This window comes from Setaria italica, chromosome V (genome assembly GCF_000263155.2).
Source record: "Setaria italica strain Yugu1 chromosome V, Setaria_italica_v2.0, whole genome shotgun sequence".
In the NCBI taxonomy this organism is placed as follows: Eukaryota; Viridiplantae; Streptophyta; class Magnoliopsida; order Poales; family Poaceae; genus Setaria; species Setaria italica.
This window is the reverse complement of record NC_028454.1, coordinates 36,395,245-36,406,490: the sequence shown is the minus strand read 5'-3', so window position 1 is coordinate 36,406,490 and position 11,246 is coordinate 36,395,245. Positions and strand designations below refer to the sequence as shown.

The window sequence follows — 11,246 nt, the reverse complement described above, 5'->3', positions numbered from 1 at the left end:
CTATCATGTACACGTCTCCTACATGAAGAGCTTCTTGTATCCTATCATGGCTATATATAATGAACAATACCAGCGCTCCCATGGGTAAACCGTTCTATAGAATTCTACATATACCACAATTTGACAACATTTGATGACCAGACAGCCAAATTTAATCCCAAATACAATTAAGGATCTAATGACCTTATCAATGTAGTTAAGCAAGTTTAATGGTATGATTTACACTTTTCTAAGTATAATTGTCAAACTGAAACATGAAGACAAGTACAATGGCTATTCATGTATTTTACTCATTTCGTTAACATACTGCACCCCTTTACACATGTCGACAACCAGGTTTGGGCCTGTGGTCTCTGGTCCAAGGATGCCACTAAATGCTTTATCTTGCTATTTAAAATATTGATTTCCCTTGAAAAAAAATCTTTTGTTTCTTATCAGTTTAGTGCCCAGACTAAAGCTGGTTTGCAAAATTATACCTAAGGTTCAGTTGAACTTGAAACGTTAAAGGGTGAGTGGGTTACATTTGAACATTTGAAGCGACTCTTTCCATAAATTTGCATGAGGAAAAGCTAAATTACAATTAGGCGTTTCTTCCTATATCACCACCCAATTTTCCCAATCTCATCCATTTTTATATCCTTCAATTTTGGAGCTCAACTTATGATTGAGATTGTGCTCGTGCCCCCCCCCCTTTGTGTGTGTGGGGGGGGGGGGAGAGGCCCAACGTTGTTGTTTTCCGAAGGAACCCCTAATGTTGTAGCTAGTTTAGTGCTAATCCCATGTTGAATTATTAAGTGTATATGTCTATGCTTGTGTTTTTGGCAAGATTAAAGTTTTAGGGTTTGGATTGTTGTGTATCTGATCCTTAAGCTTTGGAGGGAATGTAAGGAGAAGCGACTTTCGTACCAGTGATGCTTGATGGCAGGGGCAGAGCTAGAGCCTTTTTTCATCGGTCGACGATCTTGGACAAACATCATGGTAACAGTACTGTTTACTAGCTGATGACCCCGTGACCCTCACAAAGGTCTTGCATGCTGACCCCGATGGCTAATTCTTGGCTCCACCCCTACTTGATGGTCGGGGCAAGAAGGTGCGACTTGATAAACAACTTTACTTAAAAATTAGCCAACTTGATGTAAGTGCAGGGGTAACGCGAGGTAGAAGCTTGTTGTGGGAGGAGATAAAACAAGTTGGAAGGAGAAAAAAGATTGGGTGTCTTTTAATATTGGTTGGATACAAGAGAATTTTAAGCTTAGGAAGCTTCACAAATATCAAATTCCTTTAACTACTGGGCATCTAAAGTTGGTGGAAATTTTTGAAGGAGCGAATTTGCCATATTTTTCAATAAAAACTTTTACTAGCTATGTAGGTTGACTTCAGAATAAAAGAAGACGTTACACAAAGAAGGCATGCACTATGTTGTCTTAACCTCCTTTCGGGGTCTTGTATTTTACTTTTGTTGTCGGGGGGTTTTCACAGTCAAAGTCTTTGGCTTATGATATGTATGACTCTAAAACTTTATTTCCTTCCTTAATGAAAGGCAGAGCTACTGTCAATTTGGTTTAAAAAAAATAACAAGTTCCACTTGCAAGTTGCTAGTCGCTCCTCTATCAAATCCTTGAAGGCTCCTTCGAATAAACGGCAAAACCTGAAGGACTTCCACGGAAAACAACTCTTTCTAATCTCATTCTCAGCGGCGTCATCCCCGCCGCGGCATTTCGCCGAACGAGTGGCGCGCACCGCCCACCCAAACCCCCCGCTCCCCGCTCCCCGCTCCCCGCCCCAACCCGTACCCCAAAACCCTTACTCCCCGCCGCGCCGACGCCATGCTACACTCCGGCCTCTCCAAGTCCCACCCCTTCCCGCTCCTCGCGGCGGCGTCCTCGCCTCGCCGCATTCTCCTCGCCGGCCTCCTCCGCGCCGGCTACCTCTCCAAGCATCCGGCCTCATCACCCGTGCCTCGTCCGGCCTCCACCGCCCGTGCGAGCTCCAGGGCCGCAACCTCCCCGGGCGACCCCTCCCGCTTCGGGCTGGGAGGCAGGGTTTCGTTCTCCACCGCCCCAGATGGGTCCGCATCGGCTGGCGGCGGGAGGGCGCTTCCCTGGCTTGCTGCCGAAGCTGGCAACAGCGGCGCCCCCGCTGCGAGGACTAGCGCCGGCCGCTCCTCCTCGTGGGAGAGCTCCGCGGAGAAGTTCTTCTCAAGAGACGACCAATACACGCAAAGAGAAGTGTCGGGCGACAGGAGGTCGAACAAGGTGGCGATTAGGGAGGATGGTGACGAGAATGAGCCAATTGACAATCCCAAATGGGGAAGGATTAAGGACAGGTACCGGCAAGCTGTGGGGAGGGATGGAGGGTCCCGTGGGGAGAGGTTTAGGGGGGAGAGGTTTGACAAGCCACATGTGAGGCAGTGGAACAACCAGGAGAACTGGGGGAGGAAGACGGGGAAGGAGGCAGGGGAATCGACGGTGCCTAAGATGGTGGGGCAAGGGGTTTATGGTGTTGGGCCAGTGCTTGCAGCGCTCATGGCTGGGAGGAGGGAGTTTTATGCATTGTATATGCAGGAAGGTATGGATTTGAGCGGGAGTAACAAGAAGAAGAAGGATAAAAAGGCAGTCGAGAAAGTGCTGCGGATGGCAGAGAAGATTAGTCTGAAGGTCATCGAGACGTCGAAGCATGACCTTAACATGGTGGTGGATAACCGGCCACACCAAGGCCTGGTGCTTGATGCATCACCCCTGGAAATGGTGAATATGAAGGAGTTGGATCCAGTCAGGTTGGAAGGTGGAAAAGCACCTGTCTGGATAGCCTTGGATGAGGTTATGGATCCTCAGAATTTAGGAGCCATAATTAGGTCTGCCTACTACTTTGGTGCTGAGGGGGTCGTGCTGTGTGCTAAGAATTCGGCTCCATTGAGTGGAGTTGTGAGCAAAGCTAGTGCAGGCTCGCTTGAGTTGATCGAGCTGCTTTCCTGCAGAAACATGATGCATTTCTTGTCTTCATCAGCTGAAAATGGGTGGCGAGTTCTTGGTGGTACCATTGCTAACAAAGCTGTACCTCTTTCTGAAGTTCAAACAGGGGTGCCAACTATTCTTGTATTGGGCAGTGAAGGTACTGGTTTGAGACCCCTGGTTGAGCGATCCTGCACACATCTGGTCAGAATTCCTGGAAATGCTGGTGCATTTGTTGAAGGAGCAGATGCAGACACAGATGAAGGGGAAGAAGGTGATAGCTCTTCTAGTAATCAAGATTTGAGATCGTTCCTTGCGGTGGAGAGTCTGAATGTTAGTGTCGCAGCAGGAGTTTTGCTTTATCATCTGGCTGGAAAACATGCCTGCCCCGTAAGTGATACATCTAGCGTTGCTCAAATGTAAGGATACTTTGTGATCCATGCATATCAAAGTTATTACAATTGCCCAATTTAGTGCTTCTGCTAAAGACTATAATTTCTGTTGCATGCTTTAATTCTTCTGTTTCATTATAAAACTTCTTAGATAGTCTTGATAATTTCTCAATTCTTTGAGAAATACATTATCTGTATTCTCATCAGGCTTAGTGCCTTAGGGGGGCTTTGTACTAGCATTCTACACTGGTCAGTAACTCTGTATCTTATGTTGGTAGGAAAAAAGAAATCAACTGAGATGATTTATTGCTAATTTCTCATCACTTCTTTTTCTTAAATCATATTTGTGGCTGTATTCCAACAGCAATAAGGTTCATTTATGTTACTGGATCAGCTCCCTGATCATAGCACAAGGTAAAAGTATTCTGCTCGATCTTTTGAATCTCGCACTGCATTATCATCCTTGCCATTTGGACTTCAAATTACTGATCCTGCCTATTGCTGAAATTTTCAAGTGTGCTGTACTGTAATCTGTAGCTTGAGCCATCAAATCTGTTTTGGGTGTTTACTTTTTTGTTTATAAAACATACTATGTAGGCAGATTTATTTAATCATCCTGCATATTCCCTTGCTTATATTTTACTTTTTTTTATATGACCTGTTCGTGGACAACTGTAGCCACTTTTGGAATGATATAGAAGTGCCTGTCCATTCTTATGACTCGAGGTTTACTGATGCATGCTAGTTACATATTTGCATCTATGAGAAAGAATACAGCTGAACTTTCAATTGTCAAACTTTGAGTGTTCTTATTTATCATTAAGAGATCACTCTTATACTATATTTTAACATATCATGCATGACTATAGAGGGAAGGAAACATGTACAAGATAAGAAATACAAAGCTAATGTTTCACGGGAAACAGGATAGGTCATTTCAGATAAGAAATGAGAATATTCTGCATGCTGGTTTCTTCACATTGATAAAGTGGGAATCTAATTCTGACTTGTTCGAGCAAACACATGTAAGGATTTGAAGAAAAGAGTAAGGATTAAGAAGCCTCCAATTCTTTTCACCCTGCTCTTATTTTATAGGTTATGTGTCGCAGTTGTGTTGGATTGAGTTTGAACGTACAAGAGGTGGTGTCTTTCAAATTTGAATGTATTTTTGAACCGCTAATTTGGCAACTTTTAAGTTTTGCTGGCAGTTTTTTCTTCTTCTGTAATGATGTTACTTTTGTGCTATTATGCTGGTGTGAACTTGTGCTGATGGGTCTACCTAAGACTCACTCCACTTAACTACCTACTTACTTTGTAGCTCCTTTAGTACACATGGTTGATAAATCAAAAAAAAATATAAGATGAGCCAATGAGTCAACCCGAAACTTACTTTCATCTCTAATTGTGCTGTAAGGGAATGTTTCTTCTTTAGTGCAGCGCAAGAAAAATAATCTTTGCACCATTTCCTTTATGTGGTGTTATGCTCATTTACTTGTTTTCTTAATATCCGATGTCTTCAGTTTAAATGAATTCATCCTAGTCATCGAGCCAACACATGTTGCATTTACTGGTGGGACCATTCCCTTACTTTAATATTGTACATATCCTCTTGTGATTGAATTGTGAGTCTTAGTGTCTCTTGATGAACATGTCATGAAGTTAGTGCATGGCTGGATAAATAAACTACCAATCTTCTGTACATGTTCTTTACAGTGTTCTTGCTTAGCAAAATGATAACAATGATCTCGTATATATGGGTGCTAGATTCTTCTCCTATGAAAGAGCATTAGATAATAACACACTGTTAACTGAAATAGGTTGCATATGGACAGGGTTGCAGCTATGTACCGACCATTCTTTTTGGATGGCAAGCCACTGTATTGAAACTATGAGTTGGCAGTTTTTTTAGAAGAGGGATATATAAACTGGAAATGCAGGAAATCAAACTGTTGGAATATATGAATCTGGCTAATTAGAGCCTTGTACAGATCACAATCAGTCAGGCCTTCAGGACAATTTATAGCTTTCAGTACCTAGATTAGCTGTCTCGCAATAGCACTTAAGTATGGTAGCTGTCCCTGTAAATGCCTTCTGCTTCTTAGCCTGGCCGTGTCCTATTTAAGCACATCAAGGCTGCAATGCTAACCATTGTAGAAATTCTCTAAACCTTCCTTCACAGACTAGTCACACAAACTCGCCTTGTGTGCTAAACGTTAATGTCTATGAGATGTTCATATGTGCCAGTGTATCATTGGGATTTATAAATTATAATAAACTTATAGACTTCTCTAATTGCCTATGATGCCAGTTTTTCTCGAACACGCAGGAGAGCTGTGTATCTTTGTATTAAGAGAGAATAGATGGTCCAATTACAAAATTCATCACCACACCTTGGACTAGAGTGAGGGATGAGGGTTTTTTAGACAAGACTCTTGCATAGATGAAACACAGCTAAGACCTGACCAAGATAAATCACTTAACACTACATCACCACCCTTCCTAGGTCCAGGGCAGTAAGCCCCTTGGCCCCAGCTATTTGCCATTGGTGGGACTCATCTTTGAAGGCCTGAAGGGCTCCCTGGAGACTAGGAGCAGCCTATGATGCCAATAATATGCAGAATTTTCCACTTCTCTATCCTATACGATTTCTTGGTTGTCAGGTTACTTTTGTTAGTGTAAATCTATAGCTACTGGTGGAGGTGAACTAAAGATCCACTACAGGAAGGTGCTCTTATGATTTTGACTTTGCAACCTGGGTTGGCTGAGCACCTTTTGTGGATTTCACCGACACAAAAGAACTGGGCTTGCAAAATAACTACAATACGTGGTGGAGATTAAGATATGTTAGGACATTGCGAAAGGCCCTAAGATTCTTTCGTAATCCACCGTGTCTCTTCAACTTTTCCTGCTGTCTGGAATTTAGTGATGGTCCAATGACAAAGACATTTCCTTTGTCCCCAATTCCTAGACTTGTTGGCCTGAAAGCATCGAGGTGAATATTCCTCTCTAGAAGAAGTTTCTCTGGGAGGTTGGGGGGGGGGGGGGGGATCATCACGAATTATATTTTGTCCTTTCACTCAGATGTTAGCTATCTGCAGAAGACAAATGACTTCTTGTTAATGCTTGAGGCTGAAGGTGGTTCAAGCTTATGATTGTTATTTCTGCATTTAATTTTTCGGGTAAGCCTTGTGACCCCATTTTCAATAAGCCTCATAGCAGCTAAAACAGCCTGTTGGATTCTACTCATACGTCTGAGGTACATGCTTTGGTCCTGGCACATAAGTCTTCAACTGTACTGTACATAAATAGTGGAACTTCCTCTGTTGATATTTCAATTTTCAGAAGTCAACAAGATTTATAGGCATAAAACATTGTTTGTAAACAGTGTCATTTGGTGTGTTGTTTCTGTCGATCTAGAAAGTCAGTGCCACCTGCTGTTATATCTTGACTTTTTTGAGAGATCCTGGGGTGTAGTCACCAGGCTACCATGGCAGCTTGGATATAATTTCCAGGTTTGGCAGCTGGTGTCATCGGGTGCGTGTAATTATTAATGGACCTGGATAATGTTATATACTCATGTAGAAGTAACAGTCCCTCACTATTGGCAATTTGGCAACCAACAGGCATGAAGGCACTGGCAAATGCTTTGCTTTCATAGTTCATCGTCACTGGTACCTTGCTCTTCTTTTTTCCATTTTTTGTGTCCTAGTCTCCTAGATTCATAGGCAAATTCCACATGAAATTGCACTCTGTAGATGCCATGTCAACAATGTGGATAGCTGATAGCATGTTGCTGTTCTCTACAGCACATCTAATGATTGTGGTCTGGACATTAGATTTGCTTGTTGGGTTACAGAAGAACTGATTACAAATCTGTCACACAACAAGGAGTTTTACATGGGTAAGCCTTTCATCTGCAAACTGTCTTAAAAGTCCAATGCCAAAACCATGTAGAATTGCATTAGGACATTACCTACAACAATAAATTACGTGGTAGCCTATAATTTACAAAGTAGCTGGCGCCTTTCCATGCATCTGAAATATGCTAGTTCATCTCATTAGGTTAGTCTCTACAAGGAAAAAAAATAGGTGTCATCCCGAAATCGGAATGGGCCGGCTTCAATTTCCTCTAGTTTCAAATGATAGAATTGTCATTGTTGGCTTTCAGCAATTTGGCACTCTTCTAGGAGCCACTCCAATCTGTAAAAAAGAGGAGGCAGTGAAACGAAGGTCATACTTAGTTTGGGGTAATCAAACCTGTAACTGAAATCTGCACACGCCACTTGAGGTGGCCTTGTGCTTACCAAACCATGGGAAAGCTCTGAGCTCCTCAAAACCCTCAGCCTTTTAGCAGTTGAGACAAATACACTGCAAGGATTATATACAGAAGAAAGAGTTTAGATTGTGCAATAAAGTACAAGTTGTATAATTCAATTTCAAAGTAGTGTAAACAGTATGTCATGACACAATTTTAGAGAAGGCACGTGAAGCAAAATGAAGTTTACTGAGTTGGAGGTGTTGATCATATCATGTGTTCTTTTATGTTGCTAGGGTATGGTCGAATTGTGAAAAACAAAGAAAGCTTACTTCCACGGCACGTCTCCCACCAGCATCTTGTCTCCTTCATTGTCTTCATAAACTAGAGTATATTCACCAGATCCGTTCAATAATTGAGAAAATATTTTTTCATCTGCTCCTAGCTGTGCATTCTCAGCACTAGATAGATTCTTTTGAGCTGCAACATAGGTTACTGCAGTGTTAAAGGAAAGAAAAGTAAAACTTGGTGATGTAAAGGTGCACAAATTGACCACTAAAATGACTCAAAGTACTTGTTTCATTTGAATTGATTATTGATTTTGTACCTGCAAGAAAACCTTGGAAAAGCTCTTTGACAGCCAATGATAGCCTCTCGTAGCTGTCATAGGCTGCAAGGTTTACTTTCCTTCCAATGGGGATCCCATCCATGTTGATTTTTACGAGATGATTCTTAATGCAGGTGAGCTTCTCCTCCATGCTAGCTTCACCCTTTTGTGATCCAGTGGATTGTTTGGATGAACTACCATTAGCAAGGTTTTTCCTGAAGGATCCGATTGGAGGCCAACCCACCACCGGAGCTGAAGCACCTCTACATCAGATTAGAGCACGGGTGAGTTTGTCTGTGAACTATTGTAAAATGAATATAGTATCAATATCTATAAAATGTCCTATGGTTGATGCTGTTATTCCCTTCCAACTTATACTGCAATTGTGCTAAGAAGAATGCCAGAACAAAAATGCTCAAGGACTAAATTTCTACCAAAAAGTTCAAGAATCAAAACTGCTAGTCTGGGATACAATAACGACGACCAGAAAAATACTAATTTGAAAAAGGTAATTGTAGATGAGTAAAAGTCGACCACCTTTATACATGATAAATTTGCTCTGATTTGACAAACTGAAGGGAACATCTTTTAGACAGGGAAATAAAATCCTTAAGAAAGCAAAACCACATCTAGGGCTATCATTACCTTCCCTGGGCCTTTGGTCTGTTGCGCACAGATGCTGCGGGAGGGGCATGTGATGGTGGTGGGCAGCATCCTTTTTTTCTCTCACTCACCACTACAATCTTTTGCTCCAGTGCTAGTTCGTTCCCACACCCAGCTCTGGCCTGCTGCTTCTGCTCATCACAACCTTCACACAACAGAATAAAAGATAATTACTACAACCTTTGAACATCAGAACAAAATAAGATTTCTAGTATGGTGGTTATATTGTTTGTTTCTGTGTTTTTCATCTCTAATAAACAAGAGCACAAGACAAGAATACTGCTAAGCTGCTAGTTACCTTCTGTTTTGACCTCAATGGTGTCTAAGAACACCCTCTTTGTCCCAGTTGTAGTAGTGTTTGTTGTCGGCTTTGAGGGTTCATGGAAGCAACAAAGAGAGAGAGCTGGCCTCTCTCGCTGTATCCCTTCATGTCTTGACACAGTTGCTGTCTCTTCTTCTACGAGACCAGGAAGGCTGAGTTTCAGCTCTAGCTTCCTGTCCTCCTCGCTCACAAAGCCTGTGTTTCTTGATCTTCCTTCACCTTGTGCTTCCCTCACCTTCCATTCTTTCCCATCAGGGATAAGATCTAGCAGCCGTGGAAGTGTCTCTCTTCCTTCGGAGTCTCCCATTGGGCTGGTTCTTCGTGAGCTGATTCAGAGGCTCCAAGAGTCGAAACAACAACCCTCCTAAAATTATAGTATTAGGCAATGAGAGGTGTGCGACTCCCTGGAAGTTTAGTTGTACACTCAACTTAGGCCAGAGAAAGCGAGTACGTGACAAAACAGCGAAGCGTGTGGTGAGGTCAAAGCGAACATCCAAAAGACAAAGCACCGGAAAAGGAGGGGGGCTTAACATCAAGATGAGCTCACTCAAGGCAAGGAAAATGGAACATGCAACTTGCTTATTCTAGCAACAAGACAATACTATTAAATCTTTGTTTTCAACAGAAGCGAAACACGAAACGGAACCTACTCCTGGCAATTGGCAAATGCATTAGGAAAAAGAGAAGTGCTGATATGCTGCTTTTCATCCGAGCAAAGCTTGAAAATGGTCAGTCACAGTTGAAACCAAGTCATGCCAAAGCTGTTTCAGGCATGGAAACAACAACCGGCAACTCTTGCAAGTTACACCAGCAAACGGAATGAACAAGAACTCTTCTACTATCATCAGCAGAGAAGTTGCCAGGAGATAAGAAGAGGTGCGACAAACCTTGCAGCCCGAGAGCTCCAGAAGACCGAAACCCAGGTGGGAAATGGCCAAGTGGAAGCGGCCGGCAAGAGCTCGCGAAATGAGCCTTGGCTCTTGTCCTGCTGGGGGCGCCCCGGGCTGGTTGCTCGCTGTTCCTTTCTAGGCCTTCCCCTTTTGTCCCATACAGCTCTCCTTTTTATCCCGCGCTCCTTTCCTTTGCCGCCCGGCCGCTCCGCTGCCCTGGCGAAGCATGCGCTTTGGTGACTAGGCGTGCACCCGTGTTATGCCTGGGAGACTAGGACCAGACCGGCACCGGCCTCATGTGATGTATCGGAGATTATTCCATTTATACAGTGTGCGGATGGGTCACGGGAGCGTGTGCGTGTTTTCCGTGCTCGTGTCGTCTTCTCCCGTGCTGAGCGTGTGGTGTGTCTCGCAGGCAGCTGGTGTTGCGGGTGGCGGGCGGCCAAGGCGTGCGCCGAGGAGGACTGGAGGAGGGAGGGAGGAGCACGCTTATCCGAGCAAGTGGGGGCGAGGTGATGGGTGGTGCCTCGTCCTGCGCCCTTACACACACCTGTGTGGCGTTCCTCGTCGTGGTGGCGTATGGAATGGCTCCACTTCACTCCGGCCTCACGCACGGGACCACCGTGGCGGATGAGACGATGGCCGTCTCCTTTTCAATGCTGGGCTGTTGGCATTCCACTTGGGTCTCCTGTGAAGCACTGAAGCTGTGCTGCCTCCAAATTCTCCCTGTTCATGCTTATCATCAGGAATAATTGATTGAAGCAGCTCAGCGGTCATCTCGGTTGACAAAGCCGTGCTTGTTTGACTCGGGGTCTGTTTAGTTCCCCAAAATTCCAACTTTGGCATTATGAAAAAAAAATTCCCCATCACATCAAACTTGCGGTACATGCATGGAGTATTAAATGTAGATGAAATCAAAAACTAATTGCACAGTTTTGTTGTACTTTGCGAGATGAATCTTTTGACCTAATTAGTCAATGTTTGGACAATAATTCATAAATACAAACGAAATACTACAGTTGCGCATTTATGGCAAAATGCAAACTTTGCCACTCCCAATTTGGGAACAAACCAAGGCCACGGTGGTGGTGTTGCCTCTTTAGGGTCTGTTTGGTTTAAGTTGCTTATGCATAAGCAACTTATTTGCTTATAAAACCAATCACCAT

General features: G+C 43.5%; 2 protein-coding genes and 1 long non-coding RNA gene across 3 annotated transcripts; 2 read left to right on the top strand and 1 right to left on the bottom strand.

Moving 5' to 3' along the window:
* Nucleotides 1-1,737: 1,737 nt before the first annotated feature.
* On the top strand, nt 1,738-3,656 carry LOC101753827 (rRNA methyltransferase 1, mitochondrial). The gene has a single exon (XM_004969849.4). The coding sequence runs from the start codon at nt 1,827-1,829 to the stop codon at nt 3,372-3,374; it is 1,548 nt and encodes a 515-aa protein (XP_004969906.1). The 5' UTR covers nt 1,738-1,826; the 3' UTR covers nt 3,375-3,656.
* A 3,450-nt stretch (nt 3,657-7,106) lies between these two features.
* LOC101753133 (auxin-responsive protein IAA6) lies at nt 7,107-10,385 on the bottom strand. Its single transcript, XM_004969848.3, has 7 exons — nt 10,078-10,385; nt 9,167-9,554; nt 8,851-9,013; nt 8,206-8,468; nt 7,931-8,078; nt 7,648-7,711; nt 7,107-7,543 (listed from the first exon to the last, which is right to left on the bottom strand). Exons 2-7 carry the CDS (start codon nt 9,495-9,497, stop codon nt 7,508-7,510), a joined length of 1,005 nt encoding a protein of 334 aa, XP_004969905.1. The 5' UTR covers nt 9,498-9,554; nt 10,078-10,385; the 3' UTR covers nt 7,107-7,507.
* LOC105914511 lies at nt 8,352-11,023 on the top strand. The gene is made up of 2 exons (XR_001164205.2): nt 8,352-8,489; nt 10,496-11,023. It is a non-coding gene; the product is annotated as an uncharacterized LOC105914511 (long non-coding RNA).
* Nucleotides 11,024-11,246: the final 223 nt, after the last annotated feature.

Bases quoted from the DNA above. Each gene is read 5' to 3' on its own strand.
- LOC101753827 (XM_004969849.4), top strand. From the start codon at position 1,827: ATGCTACACTCCGGCCTCTCCAAGTCCCACCCCTTCCCGCTCCTCGCG.
- LOC101753133 (XM_004969848.3), bottom strand. From the start codon at position 9,497: ATGGGAGACTCCGAAGGAAGAGAGACACTTCCACGGCTGCTAGATCTT. The intron at 9,014-9,166 runs GTAACTAGCAGC...TGTTGTGTGAAG, and splicing joins CATTGAGGTCAAAACAGAAG to GTTGTGATGAGCAGAAGCAG. The intron at 7,712-7,930 runs GTAAGCTTTCTT...TAATCCTTGCAG, and splicing joins GTGGGAGACGTGCCGTGGAA to TGTATTTGTCTCAACTGCTA.